Source organism: Monopterus albus, unplaced genomic scaffold (assembly GCF_001952655.1).
Source record: "Monopterus albus unplaced genomic scaffold, M_albus_1.0 scaffold12.1, whole genome shotgun sequence".
NCBI lineage: Eukaryota > Metazoa > Chordata > Actinopteri > Synbranchiformes > Synbranchidae > Monopterus > Monopterus albus.
In genome coordinates this window covers 3,103,804-3,116,660 of record NW_018127892.1, presented here as the reverse complement: position 1 = coordinate 3,116,660, position 12,857 = coordinate 3,103,804, and the positions used below count along the sequence as shown (strand labels likewise).

The following is a 12,857-nucleotide window of genomic DNA, read 5'->3' as shown; positions in this document are numbered from 1 at the left end:
AAAAAAAAAAAAAAGGGGGGGGAGGGGTGGGGGGGTATTAAAAATCACTAAAACTGGATCCAGGTATTTCATATCAACTCAGAGTCAGGAATAGGCTTGATTGTTTGTGCCAACAGTATGTGCTGGGACTACTGACTGTATTTAAAAGATTGACAAACCCACTGTGATGTTACCCATTGGTTTTCTAAAGAATGGTTTTGAAGCTCAAATCTGGCCATCGCTATATTGGTAGAGCTTCACTCTGCCTGCTATGACTAATCACAAAATGGACAAAGAAGTGGAGGGTAAGTGGAGCTCTCCAGACAGATAGCGGCTAGCCACCTATGGCAGTACTCTCCCATCTGTCACTCAAAGCAGTAATGTCTTTAATTATGTTTAACTTTAGTCTCAATAGAACTAACCAGGCAGGTTATGTAACCACCACCACCACACACACACACACACAGTTGTCATGAAAGGGAAAACTAGCTTTAGAAACAAAACGGTTTATGGTACAAGGCTGTAAACCTGTTTATCTCTGATGTAAAGTTTGGTATTTTAACATGGATCTCTATGGAGATTGACTCCCTTTTGGAGACAGCCTCAAGTGGCCTTTAGAGGAACTGCAGGTTTTGACATTTGTGCATTGGCTTCACTTCTCAGCCTCACAGGTTGTGGCTTGCTTCTTCTTCTGTAGTTTACTGGTGGTTTGCATCCCAGTATCCCAGGTGCATTACCACCACCTATTGAACTGGAGAGAGCATCAACAATCAAGCCGAAGAAGAAATACAGTATATGTTTAAAAAAGAAAGTCCTTATACCAACATACTGTAACATGGGCTGAATGAGGAAGGAAGCTGGAGACAGAATTTCCTTTTTTTGTTTTTTGTGCACACGTACACCGCATGACCCAACAGCACCCCCTTCTGTTATCAACACACCAAACTGTTTACAGTATGGCCCATCAGGCCCCTCGGTCATGGTGCTCTGCCCCAGCTAACTGGTACCGCCCCATGACAGAACATGAACAGAACAGTAACTCAGTCTGTGCTCAGCAGGGCATGCTGGGGGACTCCGCCAAGTGCTGGTCCACCCCAAATCTGGTCTATGACACTTATATTTGTTAAATAATGCATTACATTTGCTACCGAGTATGCTCTCTGTGGACATTATTAATCTTCATTCTTCTCATTGAAACTATCATTCGAGCACATTGCTTGTTGTGCGCATTGCAGAGGAACAAGACATGCGCCGTCTCATCTTGACTACAATGTTCACAATGACCTGTAGGATGTTTACCTGTTTTATGCAGAATGTGAATTAAATCCGTGTGACTCGTTCTCAATCGAGTCATTACAATTTCATCTTTCCTATTTCCATCCTATACCTGCTGAGAACCAACCGTATTTTGAATCTTATATAAATGTATGCCAGTTTCACAACATTCCCACTGCTCTTGCCAAATTTTGAGAGTATGAAGGTTAATAAAGGTTTTCATTTCAGATCTGCTTATTGGAATATGCCTGGTGACTGTGTCTCTGTGGCTTGCTGCAGTGGAGGTGCCATTATATATGCCAAAACTCAGCATTCCCTGCAACTCCCCCTAGATTCCTATTTTTTCCTGAAGACGAAAAGGCTCCTGTCTCTCTTTAATGAATATTTGAAACAAAAACATTTTTTATCTTTCCACTCTGGGCCCCATTACCTTTGACACAGCAGAGGCCCAGTTTCCATCACTAATGAATGTTTTTCTTAATTCTAATTCTTGGTTTTACAATTTCACTTTGCTGTGACTGTGATTCCTCTCTTTTTTTCTGTTTTGGGATAGGATCTGGGTTTGGAAGGCACCTCACTCAATGACATCTTGTACAAAAATGCTGCCTTCCTCAACCTCGTGGACCCGATCTCACACGAGCTGCTGCTCAGCCTGGCTCGAGAAATGCAGTGTCCTAAGAAGGTCTACTTTTACCATCTTCTCCTCACCATAACACCAACAGAGTATCCAGAAAAATCCAGCTTGGTGTTGGTACTCTGCAAAAAAAAAAATAATTCTCTTAAAATATTCCCCTGATGGTTTCCTTTTGTTAAGTAATGAGTTTAGAAGATCGATGAAAATCTAATCTGAGGATGCCATCGACCTACATTTCTACAGGGAGATGAAACTGTGCAGACGCATGCTACTTCTGAGGAGCTGCTCGTGACATATCCTGTCCAGCACAGTTTATCTTATCTCATACCTGAAAACTCACAAAGCTGGAGTAAATATCTGTAAAATGTAAAGTCATAAGCCTCAAACGATCTATTGAACTAAAAAGAAAAGGTGCTTCATACAAAGACATAAATTCACAACCTGTTTCAATCTCTCAACAGTGAATATTGAATTATTTTGATGTAGCCAGTGGCACAAGGTTAAAATAAAATTACCTGTGTTTACCAGTCGCTGTGTTCATCTTACCTTCCCTCACCCCCACTGATGAACACTGCATGTGATTAGATTTTCTTGCTCCAGCAAGGCAGCTAAATTGTGTTTTGCTCAGGAGTAGCTCAAGGCATCGCAAATAATAAACCTTTTGTTTGCACCTGTGAAAGATGTTACAGGTGTAGGCTGATATGTTTGAGAAAATGCAAGAAGGTTTGCAGGATTTAAAGCTTAGACAGTGTGAAATGATGATTTGCGAAGCTTTTTTTTTTTTCACGCCCAAGCAGAAAATCTGATGGTGAAAAAAGCTGTTTCATTTTTATCACGTTCTTTGTTCTGTGTGCCATCACGAATGCCCTTTTCTGCTCCCTTCTACAGGACGCAGACACCATAAAGTCTTCTGATAAGATTTGCAGACAGCTGATCTACCACCTGACCCCACACTCAAAGTGGCTGAGGCAGAGCATGTCCAGACGGAAATCCCAGGCCTGGTAAGCCCTTCTGTCCAGAAATTCAGTCTAATAAATCTGCGGCTCTGCAAAAGAGAGAACAGGGTTCGGCTACATGTTGGGCTGCAGAGCTCTGCATCTGACATTGAACTAAAGGACAGAGCTGGCCATGGGCTGACCTCACAGGAAACAAATGGAAACCACTGCTGTCAATCATCTTGTTAATAGCTCAGGCCTGTGCATTGCCACTGGCCTTTCTCTTTTCAAATGTGGCACATCAGCAAATTTGGCTGCTGAAGAAAAGCTGGGATAGTTATGTTAAAACATAATTGTAACTGTCTTGATGAAAGAGCAAATTGCTGTTGCTGTGCAAATTATGAAAAGAGAATTAGCCTTTGTACAAAAGAGTTCTTTGTGTGGCTTGGCCATTTTGATTCCTCCTCAAATAATAGTTGATTCTACGGCTGGATAGATGCTGCAAATAAAGCATTATTTTTGTGGAAATGAGAATAATCTGAGATGAGGCCGCTTTATTACAAGTCTGTCACAGATATCGGTATACAAAATCTGAGGAAAAGTGAAGGCATATTCTGAGGGATCTGGCAGTATCAGATACTGTCGAGCTGCACAAGCAGCGCTTTGTTGTGCTTGTGGATGTTTAATTCAGCCCAGAAGAAGAGATACAGGGCAGAACTGGCACTGACAGCATCTCTGAAAAGGTGCATATGATTGTTAGATTCCTATAGCTGAAGGGTTTTTTCTTTTTTCACTTGCACATGTTGTTGACTTCATAAGCCTGCAGAGATAGAGAGGGTCTGACACTGGCTGAGACAGCAGGAGCAACATGAATCATTAAAACAAAATCCGCCCTAAAGCAGAATATTAATACACAAGATGCTTTGGGCTATGACAGCTTTGCATGTTGTTGTGTTCATGAACAAATACTGTAGCTTTCAAAGCTAGAAAGAGACGAGGCAGAGTGTTGTAGTAGTGAGTCCTAAACTCCACCACTAGTTTAGTATTTCTGCACGTCTGGTTCCCTTGCCCTCCATGGGTTTTGAGAATGGGTTTTTGGTTTAAATGCCTGAAATAAGGTCTGTGGTTAACACAAGGCCAATACATTTTCACATTTTATTCTATGACTTAAAATATTTCCTTAAATACTCCACTCGAGATTTTTAATGCTTTTGCGTCTCTTAAAAAGGTAGTTGCTAACAAGTGGCTAAATGAGACGTCATCACGCTACACACTGATCTGCTCACTAGCCTGCCTTTTAAAGTCTCATTATTTCTAAGCTCACACACTTGCAAACTATTCTAACTAGCTGACACAGCCATGATCACTAGCTAAATTATGTCATGTTAAGAGGAAAGGATTTTGTTGAAGAGGCAAGCATGCTCAATCAAATTATAAGTTGGAAGTCGTGACAGTGACGTCATGGGACTGCGGTGTGCTTTGTTTATAGCCTTAACAATAGCTTTTTACTTCTGGTGATTGTATTTGAGCTTCAAATGCCATAAAAACAGTGTTCACTTGCAAGGGTTATTTTGCTGAACAAATAAGAACACAGAGCACAGAGCTTATTTTCTGCAATAATCCAAAGGTCTATGGAAATATCCTACTGGCTTTTTGTCAAGGGAACCAAGGTGATGATAACTTCCGGGTTAGCTTACAAAACTACATCATCCCTGTGGCACTCTAGAACATGTACATACTGAGCTTTAGAGGTGATTTAGGTGACTTTTTAACTTTGAACAGAGCCAAGCTACTGGTTTTCTCTCGCTCTAAAACTGTATGCCACACTAATCTAAACATCTCTGAGCTATAGCTTCACACTCGGTACAAAAAAAAGCATATTACTTACCCAAAATGTTGAACTATTCCTTTATCAAATAAGGATTTTGCAGCCCAAATTAACAAAAGTATTTCATAAATATCATTTTAGGGTGGATTGTGCCTTCCTTTAATTTTCACTTTGTTCATGCTGCAGGCAAACTGCCCTTATCTCTGTAAAAATGCAACAGTGTCAACTCCGAGTTTTCTCTGTGCTCAGAGAATGGCACCAGACTGTTCATCGCTTCACTATCCAGCATTAGGACTGCACACCATTGGTGCTAAATACTGTACACACAATTCTAACTGAAATGCCACACTGAATTAATGTCCAAATCTCACTAATCCTGTTCATCTCACTAGTATATTTAGGTTTTGTAGGAAACATTTTTCTCTTTTTTTGACATTTAATGATAGACCTTGACAATAGGCTTGATGGAAGCAGTGACCCAGAAATGCTGCCAAGGTGCTGCCATACTCGGGGTAATTTCAGTGAAAAAATTGCCAACACTTTTCACATTAAACTCTCCTATTTTCACTCAGCTGTCTTTCTGTTCCATCAGCCTTATCTGACTTTATCTGATTTTCTTTTTTTCACATCACTTCTTCACATCATCGTTGACCACATAATAAATTTTCAGTTTATCACCTGTGTTTAAAGGTGGGGTTGGCAGTTCTTTTCAGAAGCGTTTATATTACATAGCTGGAAACCCTCTTTTCAGTCCGATCACAATGAATACATTGTGGCTTGTGCACTTTTGTTTGCGAACAGAGACTGTTGTTTGTTTGGGGGCCATTTGTTATTTTTCTGAAATATGTAAGCAGTAGTCAGGCAGTGCACGTTGTGTTTTGGAGGAGTGGCTTTGGAGAGAAAACAGAACAAAAGGGTAGGATTTGTTTGGTTCTCCACTTTCAAAATTGAGCTTCCTCTTGCTGGTTTTTCCAGAATCGCCAACCTGCCTTTAAATTCAGTAATATATATTTTATTGTAGCATGCCATCCCAATTAAAGCTTCCTCAGGGGCCCATCAGTCATTTTACTGATTGCCCCAGCTTCAGGTAACAGGAATAAAAATACAGAATAAGATAGAGTTCTCATCGGAAATGACCAAATCATTCACCCAACAAGAAGATAACGGAGGTTACAGGCCTATTTATGTGCAGGAAGCGTCTTCATTCATGTGGACAGTGAACTGTGAGGTTGGATTCCATGCACCATGAAGGACAATGCATTGGTGTGTGTGATCCCTATTCACAGTTTGCACTATCACACACTCCCCTGTGTGGTCTTTGATAGATAGATAGACAGATATTACAGCAGCAGAAAATGAGAAAGCTATCAGAGGACAATAATGAATAAGAATAAAGCTTTACTTTAAATGACTCTGGAAAAAATGGTAAGTAAGCAATGCAATAGTATCCCAGAGGAGAACTATCATGAAAATGCACTCCTGGAAAATAAAGTTCAAATAAAATGGGATTCTTAAGCATTTTAACAGTTTCAGAAACTATTTGCCTTTTTTTTTTAAATAAGATTTCACCTAATCTCAGTTAGCATCAGCTGTCCCTTCAGAAATGAATGCTTATGTTAGTAAATCCTAAGCGTGATTTGATCTGCATTGACTGAATTCAAATGCTGCCTCATTATATTAAATCACTGACACACAGACTGGTGAGCCACGCATGGGGCCGAGAGATGTGTGCTGCTTCCACAGTGCTTCAGGGGGATACTTAAACAGCTTCATTTTACAATGTAAATTTAATTGATTACCTAATGAGGTGATGGATATTTATTTGATTTCTTGATAAAGAACATAGTTTGGTTAGCACTATGACTGAAATGTTGATGCCTTTTGTGTTGTTGTTATTGCTTTCAATTCAGCGTTTTTGCAAGAAGGGATCTGGACATCTACTTAGCCACATGTATTGAATGTGATTTTAATTCATAGTCATCACACCTGTGCACCATTTCTTTTTTAATCTCTTACTCTCTTACCTGTAATTTGTCATTTAAACTGAGCCATGGATGATGACAAAAAGCTATCTTGTTGAAGTTACCAGTGGCATTTGTATACTGTTATTAGAATAATCTGGGGGGAGGATGAAAGAGGCTTCCAGGGAGGACACCTCAAACATCCATTTTTTATGCTTCCTGAGCTCAAAAGGATGAGTCTGTCTGAAAAGGAAGGAGCTGTATGATCAGAGACCATTCACACCTGCAGAGAAGACTTTTCCAGGCTGCAGCCATTAGGACTTTCTGATCAAGATGAGCGTTCTGCCATATTAAAGGCTGCCAGGTCTGGACAATAGAGGACTGTGACTCATAAGACTTTGATAAATACACAGTAGCCTTAACAGATGTCTTTATCTAATAGATTCTGTGCTCCAAAACTGATTATTTTTTCCCTTTATCTTGGCTTCATGAATGGATTTTTTAGTGTGTTTTCTCCTCCAATTAATGCAGACATTTCAGCCCATCAACCCATCATCTGTCTTTAAAATTAACTGGTAAATGCTGCTGAGGCCACATCCAGTTTCACAAGTGACAGGTACTGCAGTGGATGTCACAGTAAGTCAGCAGGTGCCAGAGGATGTTATGATTCATCGTGACAATGAATCAGCATTACAGGTCGTAACAGCTCAAGTTAAAAACACCACAAAATCCAGGGCAGGGGGAGCTGGACACAAAAGGGCAATGGATGGTATAAAAATTCACAAATCTTTGGTGCTAAGTGAGGCATTTTCTAATGCTCCAGAAAAATATCAGTATCACTTATGTTTTGATTCAGCCTCAAATCCTGCTTGTATCACACAAGTCTCCATAAAGGGCTTTAAGGTTTTCAAAGACTTGTACTGTGAGTGTGTGCATAAAAACACAAGGATATTATATACAGAATAATCGCTGCTCACACATTAAATAAACCTTTCTTCAGTGACTGAAATGAACTTTATAAATTACCTCAATACACTTGTCAGATACAAAGAAGGTAGCAGGCAGCTAAAGAGCACACACCTCTGCTAGGCCTGTTAATGTGTTTTTAAGGGTTAAAAAATCATATGCTTAAGTAATGCTTAGTTGGTGCTTGACTAATGGTGACCCAGGTACATAGAAAAGGTTGTATCAGATTCATTCATTTGCTCATCCTCACTGAAAACATAACAGTACCTACTCTCTTGAAGATGTTTCATCAGACTGGTAGACTGATGCAGTCATGTACATATTGTAAGGGACTGCAGAGTAGGTTATAAATATTTTTGAATAAGAAGGTAACTTGGTATACTGTATATTGTATCAACATGTTGTACAGTTCAGGATACTGGGGCCCCTTTTAGTAGAGGGCCAGAGAACAGTTGCCTATCCTGCCCAGTCGTAAAGTTCATCAAAAGTTTTGAACCTTTAATGTGAAGTGTTACTGATAATCAGGCATGTGAGAAATTATTTCAATAAAGTGCAGTAGCTCCTGAGAAAATTGTGAAAATGTTGTTATGAATCTTGGATCTCTGTTCCTGGGCCTAATTTACTTGCAATCTGTTATCAGGTTTTAAAGACATCTTGCTAATGAGACAGAAGACATTACTTCTTTGGTGGAATTTAACCACATCACTTTTAATTGTAGAATTTTCAGCTGTATTTTCTGAGTACTATAGGATTTCCAAAGTTTCATCTTTTTTCTTTCTAGTCCTAAAAATATAGTGGCCAAGCATTTTCTCTTCAAGTTGTATCTCTTTCTAAAACACTACATTGTTTATCTGTTAAGTAAACTGGCTCTGTGCTATAAGGAGGACTGTGCTCCTGGCCCTCAGAGCTTTAAGCTCAAGCTGCTGGCTTGCTCCGATGTTTTAGCTCCTCTGTTTACATTGGTAATTCTCCATGCAGTGTCACCCTTCAACTTCAAGCTAGCCCAGTCACCCCCTCCTTTATATTCATATTACCCCTCATTTAAATTCTGAATAGATGTGTTGTCATGTCAAAGAGTCATCAAGTCACTCTCTTTCTCTTCATGTTCCTCAACAGTCTCAAGACAACTCTACAGAAAAAGCTGTCCAGTGACACTGTTGACTTGTCTGGCATCCCTCTGTCCCCTCGTGATGTTCGTCAAGTCGCCTTCTACCTCCAAAGCAACAAAGACAGTGTGGTGGCTGTAGACATCAGCTTCACCGAACTCCAGAATGAGAACCTGAAACTCCTCCTGCCTTTTCTCGCATCGCTGCCTAAACTCAGCACCCTAGCTCTCAATGGTAACCGCCTCACCCTGGCGATCCTCAAAGACCTCACCGAGATGCTCAAAGACCCCAAGAAGTTCTCCAGCTTGGCCTGGATCGACCTGGGCAATAATGTGGATATTTTCACTATGCCTCAGCCGCTGCTAGTCGCACTGCGTCGGCGCTGTAGCCTGAAGAGCAGTCTGCCAACCATCTACGAGTACACAGAGGGTCAACCCTACTGCTACAACCTGGAGACTTCTATTGAGGAGCCCAGTCACTATGAGGAGGAAGAAGAGGAGGAGGAAGAGGCAGAGGATGGTGAAGATGATGCGAGGAACAAATTCAAGCTTGAGCCGTGGGGTTTAGGGGAGAAGCAGCTCTCCACAGACTTGACCCTTCACTACTGTGAGAGGTGATATGGTATTTTCTCTCAGAGACTCTTTTAACTGTGGCTGAAATGCTGTCCCACAGCAGTCCGTTACTTCCTTGGCCCTCTTGCCCTCACACCATGACCTAAGTCACCCTTTGAGGCATGAGGGAGATCAGTGCCCACATAGTGAATTTCATGTCCTGACATGGCTACCAAATTATTCCTAACTATCTCTGAGTTAACCCACACAAGACATTTGCAGCAAAGTGACAGTCACGACGGTGGACTTACTGTGTTTGTGGAGGGCGCTCTTGGAAACGAGATGCGGTTTCATTGGAGGGGGGTTCGAAGAGTTAATGAACCAGTGCGTGTGCTCTCTCCCTCTCTCTCCCTCTTTTCTTCCTCTTTATCTCTGTGATAGTGGCAGCTGAGGAGCCAGTCCCAAGGAGAATTTGATCAGTTGGCTGGATGGAGGAGCAGCAGCTGAAGTGGAACTTGAGTTAGTTTGGAAACAATGTATCCCTCTGCGTTCTCTGTGTTCTCTGTGTTCTCTACCAGGACTGAGACTATGTCTGGCAGACGGGGCCTGGCTCCACATTGTGTGTTCTCTGTTAATCTCTCAACAAAAGCTATGATAACAGGCTATACAGCTGACAACCCATCATGTGACTCTGGCAAAACTGCTAGGTCAAGACTTTTTGCCCCCCCAGATGTCTACTTGTGAATACCCATGCAGCCCTTGTGTAGATGTAAATGAGGACACAAAACATGTTATTTTTTTGTTTTTGAAGACAACAGGTAGTACTCAACAAAGTATAGCTGTGACTAAATGATTTTGTACTTAACCTACTTGCTGATATTCACCTCTTTGTAATTATCTAGCTGTTGTAGTCATCGCTACCACGGTGTGTCAGTGTATTTATGACACTACAGCTAACAATTACCAGGGGCCATAGAGTCTGAACAGTGCCAGACTGCCTATCCTACTGTCGTTGGCCTCTACAGATATGTTGCCATTTCCATTTACTGAAATTCAGTGGCCCTATGTTTGCTACGAGACACAGTTATGACTGTTATGTATTGATTCTAGTCTGGCTATAGTAGCACATAATGTTTAGGTTAGACTGACCGAAACACTGCAATGCACTTTAAGTATACTTTTTTATAACTCTCCATAGCATATACTCTCTGTACATTGTTTATTCCTAGAGATATTTACGAAGTGGAAGCTGAAAGCATACTTCTTTAAGGTGAATGGTAACTAAATAGCTAATGATTGCAAGAAGGATTGTTAAAACAACATCATATATAATCAATGTTTAAATGCGTTATATGTGTGTGAAACAGTAAAATGTATAATTGCTAATGTAATTATTAGTGTTATTGTTTTGGTGTCGTCTTTTGTCCAACTCAGTAATTCTAATAATAACTCCACTGACTATGAAACTATGTGCAATGACCTCCCGGTGTGAGCTTGAGAAGTAAACAAAAGGGGAGTGGCTAATGGTAATAAAGGATAAGACTGGCCATTTTTTATATTAACAGTTTTTTCAGCACTCCCCATACAGAGACAGTGAATTGCCTCTACATATTAGTCTGTCAGTCCTGGATCAGCTTATTCATCAGTGCTGTAGACCTTTGTTGTTGTTCAAAAATGATTAAAAACACATCAGTGAAACACACCGCTGCATTGGTGACACATTTCTTCATTAGCAAACCCGAGACCTGACCATGAGAAGCTAGCAGAATGTAACCAAAGCTGAGAGCTCAAGCAGGATCTCGCACATGAACAGATGACTGATCTGTGCTAAATTATGGCTGCTCGGAGCCTTCACGCAACATTGTCAGGTCTGGTGTTTATGACAAAATGTGGCACCCAGTGCAGTGTTATGTTATACTAATGTGTTTTTAATTGTTTTTGAACAACAACAGAGATCTATCACACAGACGAAGAAGCTGATCCAGGACTGACAGCTGACAGACATTAACTGTGAGCGGAGACAATTTGTTGTGTTATTCTGTGTGTGGACAAATACTATGAATCTAGAAAATGACAGACCTTATCCTTTAAATGTAAAATGAAAGTAAATGTAATCTACAATCAGATCCAACACCTTTTATGTCCAGTGTTTAATTCCGAATATGGAGAGCACGGTTTACCTAGTTTATGTTTCATGTGTCAATGTCAAAATGTTTCTGGTTGTAGACTGTGTATTTATCTCATGCCAAACACTGACTGCTAATAAAAGAACCAATCCATCTCGAGAAGTGATGTCTGGATTTTTTTTATTTTGAAGATCTCCAGAATAATTGAACAGTTTCAACATCTGGGTCACAAACAAAACCTGCAGCTGTTCACAGAAACAAACAGAGGATTTAATTATGCAGATTAGTCTGTAAATAGGGCAAGAAAAGACATCAGCTTAGACCATGCTGGTTGGGATTGGTTGTTCCGACGGCTGTATCTGTTTCTGAACCAGCAGATCATCTGTGCCGTTGTGTGCTGTCAGGAAAACGCCTGAACTGCCACTATTTGCCAGGAAAAGCCAGGGTGATCATTGCATGAGGCCCTACCCATGATCCTCTCCTGGCAGCACTTTGTTCCTGCTAGCAGACATGGTAATGTGGCATTTGCAACTGGTGGCTCCTGTAAGGTCAGGGCACAGTGGGACTGTCACACCCCCTGAGGTCCAAATACCATGTGACAGGGAAACAGCATCCACCCTGAAAACCAACAGGATCCTATTATCTGACCTGTTCCTTTCAGGATTGATTTAGCTACCTGGATTTTGATTAAAATAACCCCCTGTAAATCTATTTCTATTATTTACTGTATTGTGTGAATTGAAAATATATGCTTCATGTAGGATTTTGAGTAGATACATAAAGAAAGTCCATATTTCAACACAAACTTTCTATCATCAAACTGCTCTCCTGTTTGTATGAATCACTAATCTTATCTTGCTCCAGCTAATAATAAGCATGCATGCTGAAGCACAAAAATTTATAATAATTTATGAAAAACAGCACAAAGAAGTCACAGAGATAGTTCAAAATATATTATGGCACAGAGGCTTGGTTTTACAGAACAGACTTCAGCAGCAGTGACATGACCGGCCTGCTGAGGGCCACTTTGGTGAATCCCAAAAAAGCACTTGCTTATTTTTGTCTGATTAATTATATGCGTATTATATTATATATGTTATTTACATATTTAACTCTTCAGCCACTTATTGTTTTCTTAGTTTTGCACTCATTTAATTTGACTAACCATCTTTATTATGAAAAACAAATGAAGTCCATTTCAAGAATTTCTAACGGTGATTAACACAGCAAATTCAGTTTAGGAATGGCATCATTTATGACAAGTAATAACTGAAAAACCAACAAATATTTTTAGCCACTGCCCATCAAAGTATGAACAATCAACACAATTCTTGTGAGAAACTTGCATCCTGAAAAGCAGGTTTTAGGTTGTTTTACCATGATGTCCAGTACAAGGCGTGTAAAAGGAAACATCTAATATCCATTTCATTCACTGGATATTACGTAAACAGCTTATATAGTCATGGTAAAAGAGTAAGTTCAGTACTGAGAATGTA

At 40.3% G+C, this 12,857-nt stretch overlaps 2 protein-coding genes across 2 annotated transcripts in view; one reads left to right on the top strand and one right to left on the bottom strand.

Moving 5' to 3' along the window:
- lrrc75ba (leucine rich repeat containing 75Ba) overlaps positions 1 to 9,554 on the top strand; it is a 12,324-nt gene extending 2,770 nt beyond the window's left edge. Inside the window, exons 2-4 of the mRNA XM_020590317.1 lie at positions 1,808 to 1,936; positions 2,777 to 2,889; positions 8,695 to 9,554. Coding sequence (XP_020445973.1) covers positions 1,808 to 1,936; positions 2,777 to 2,889; positions 8,695 to 9,301 — 849 coding nt within the window. The 3' untranslated portion in view covers positions 9,302 to 9,554. The remainder of the gene's footprint in view (positions 1 to 1,807; positions 1,937 to 2,776; positions 2,890 to 8,694) is intronic.
- The window catches only part of ggt1a (gamma-glutamyltransferase 1a), a 23,118-nt gene extending 12,260 nt beyond the window's left edge, over positions 1 to 10,858 (bottom strand). The window contains exon 1 of the mRNA XM_020590316.1: positions 9,547 to 10,858. Coding sequence (XP_020445972.1) covers positions 9,547 to 9,589 — 43 coding nt within the window. The 5' untranslated portion in view covers positions 9,590 to 10,858. The remainder of the gene's footprint in view (positions 1 to 9,546) is intronic.
- Between the last annotated feature and the right edge of the window lie 1,999 nt (positions 10,859 to 12,857).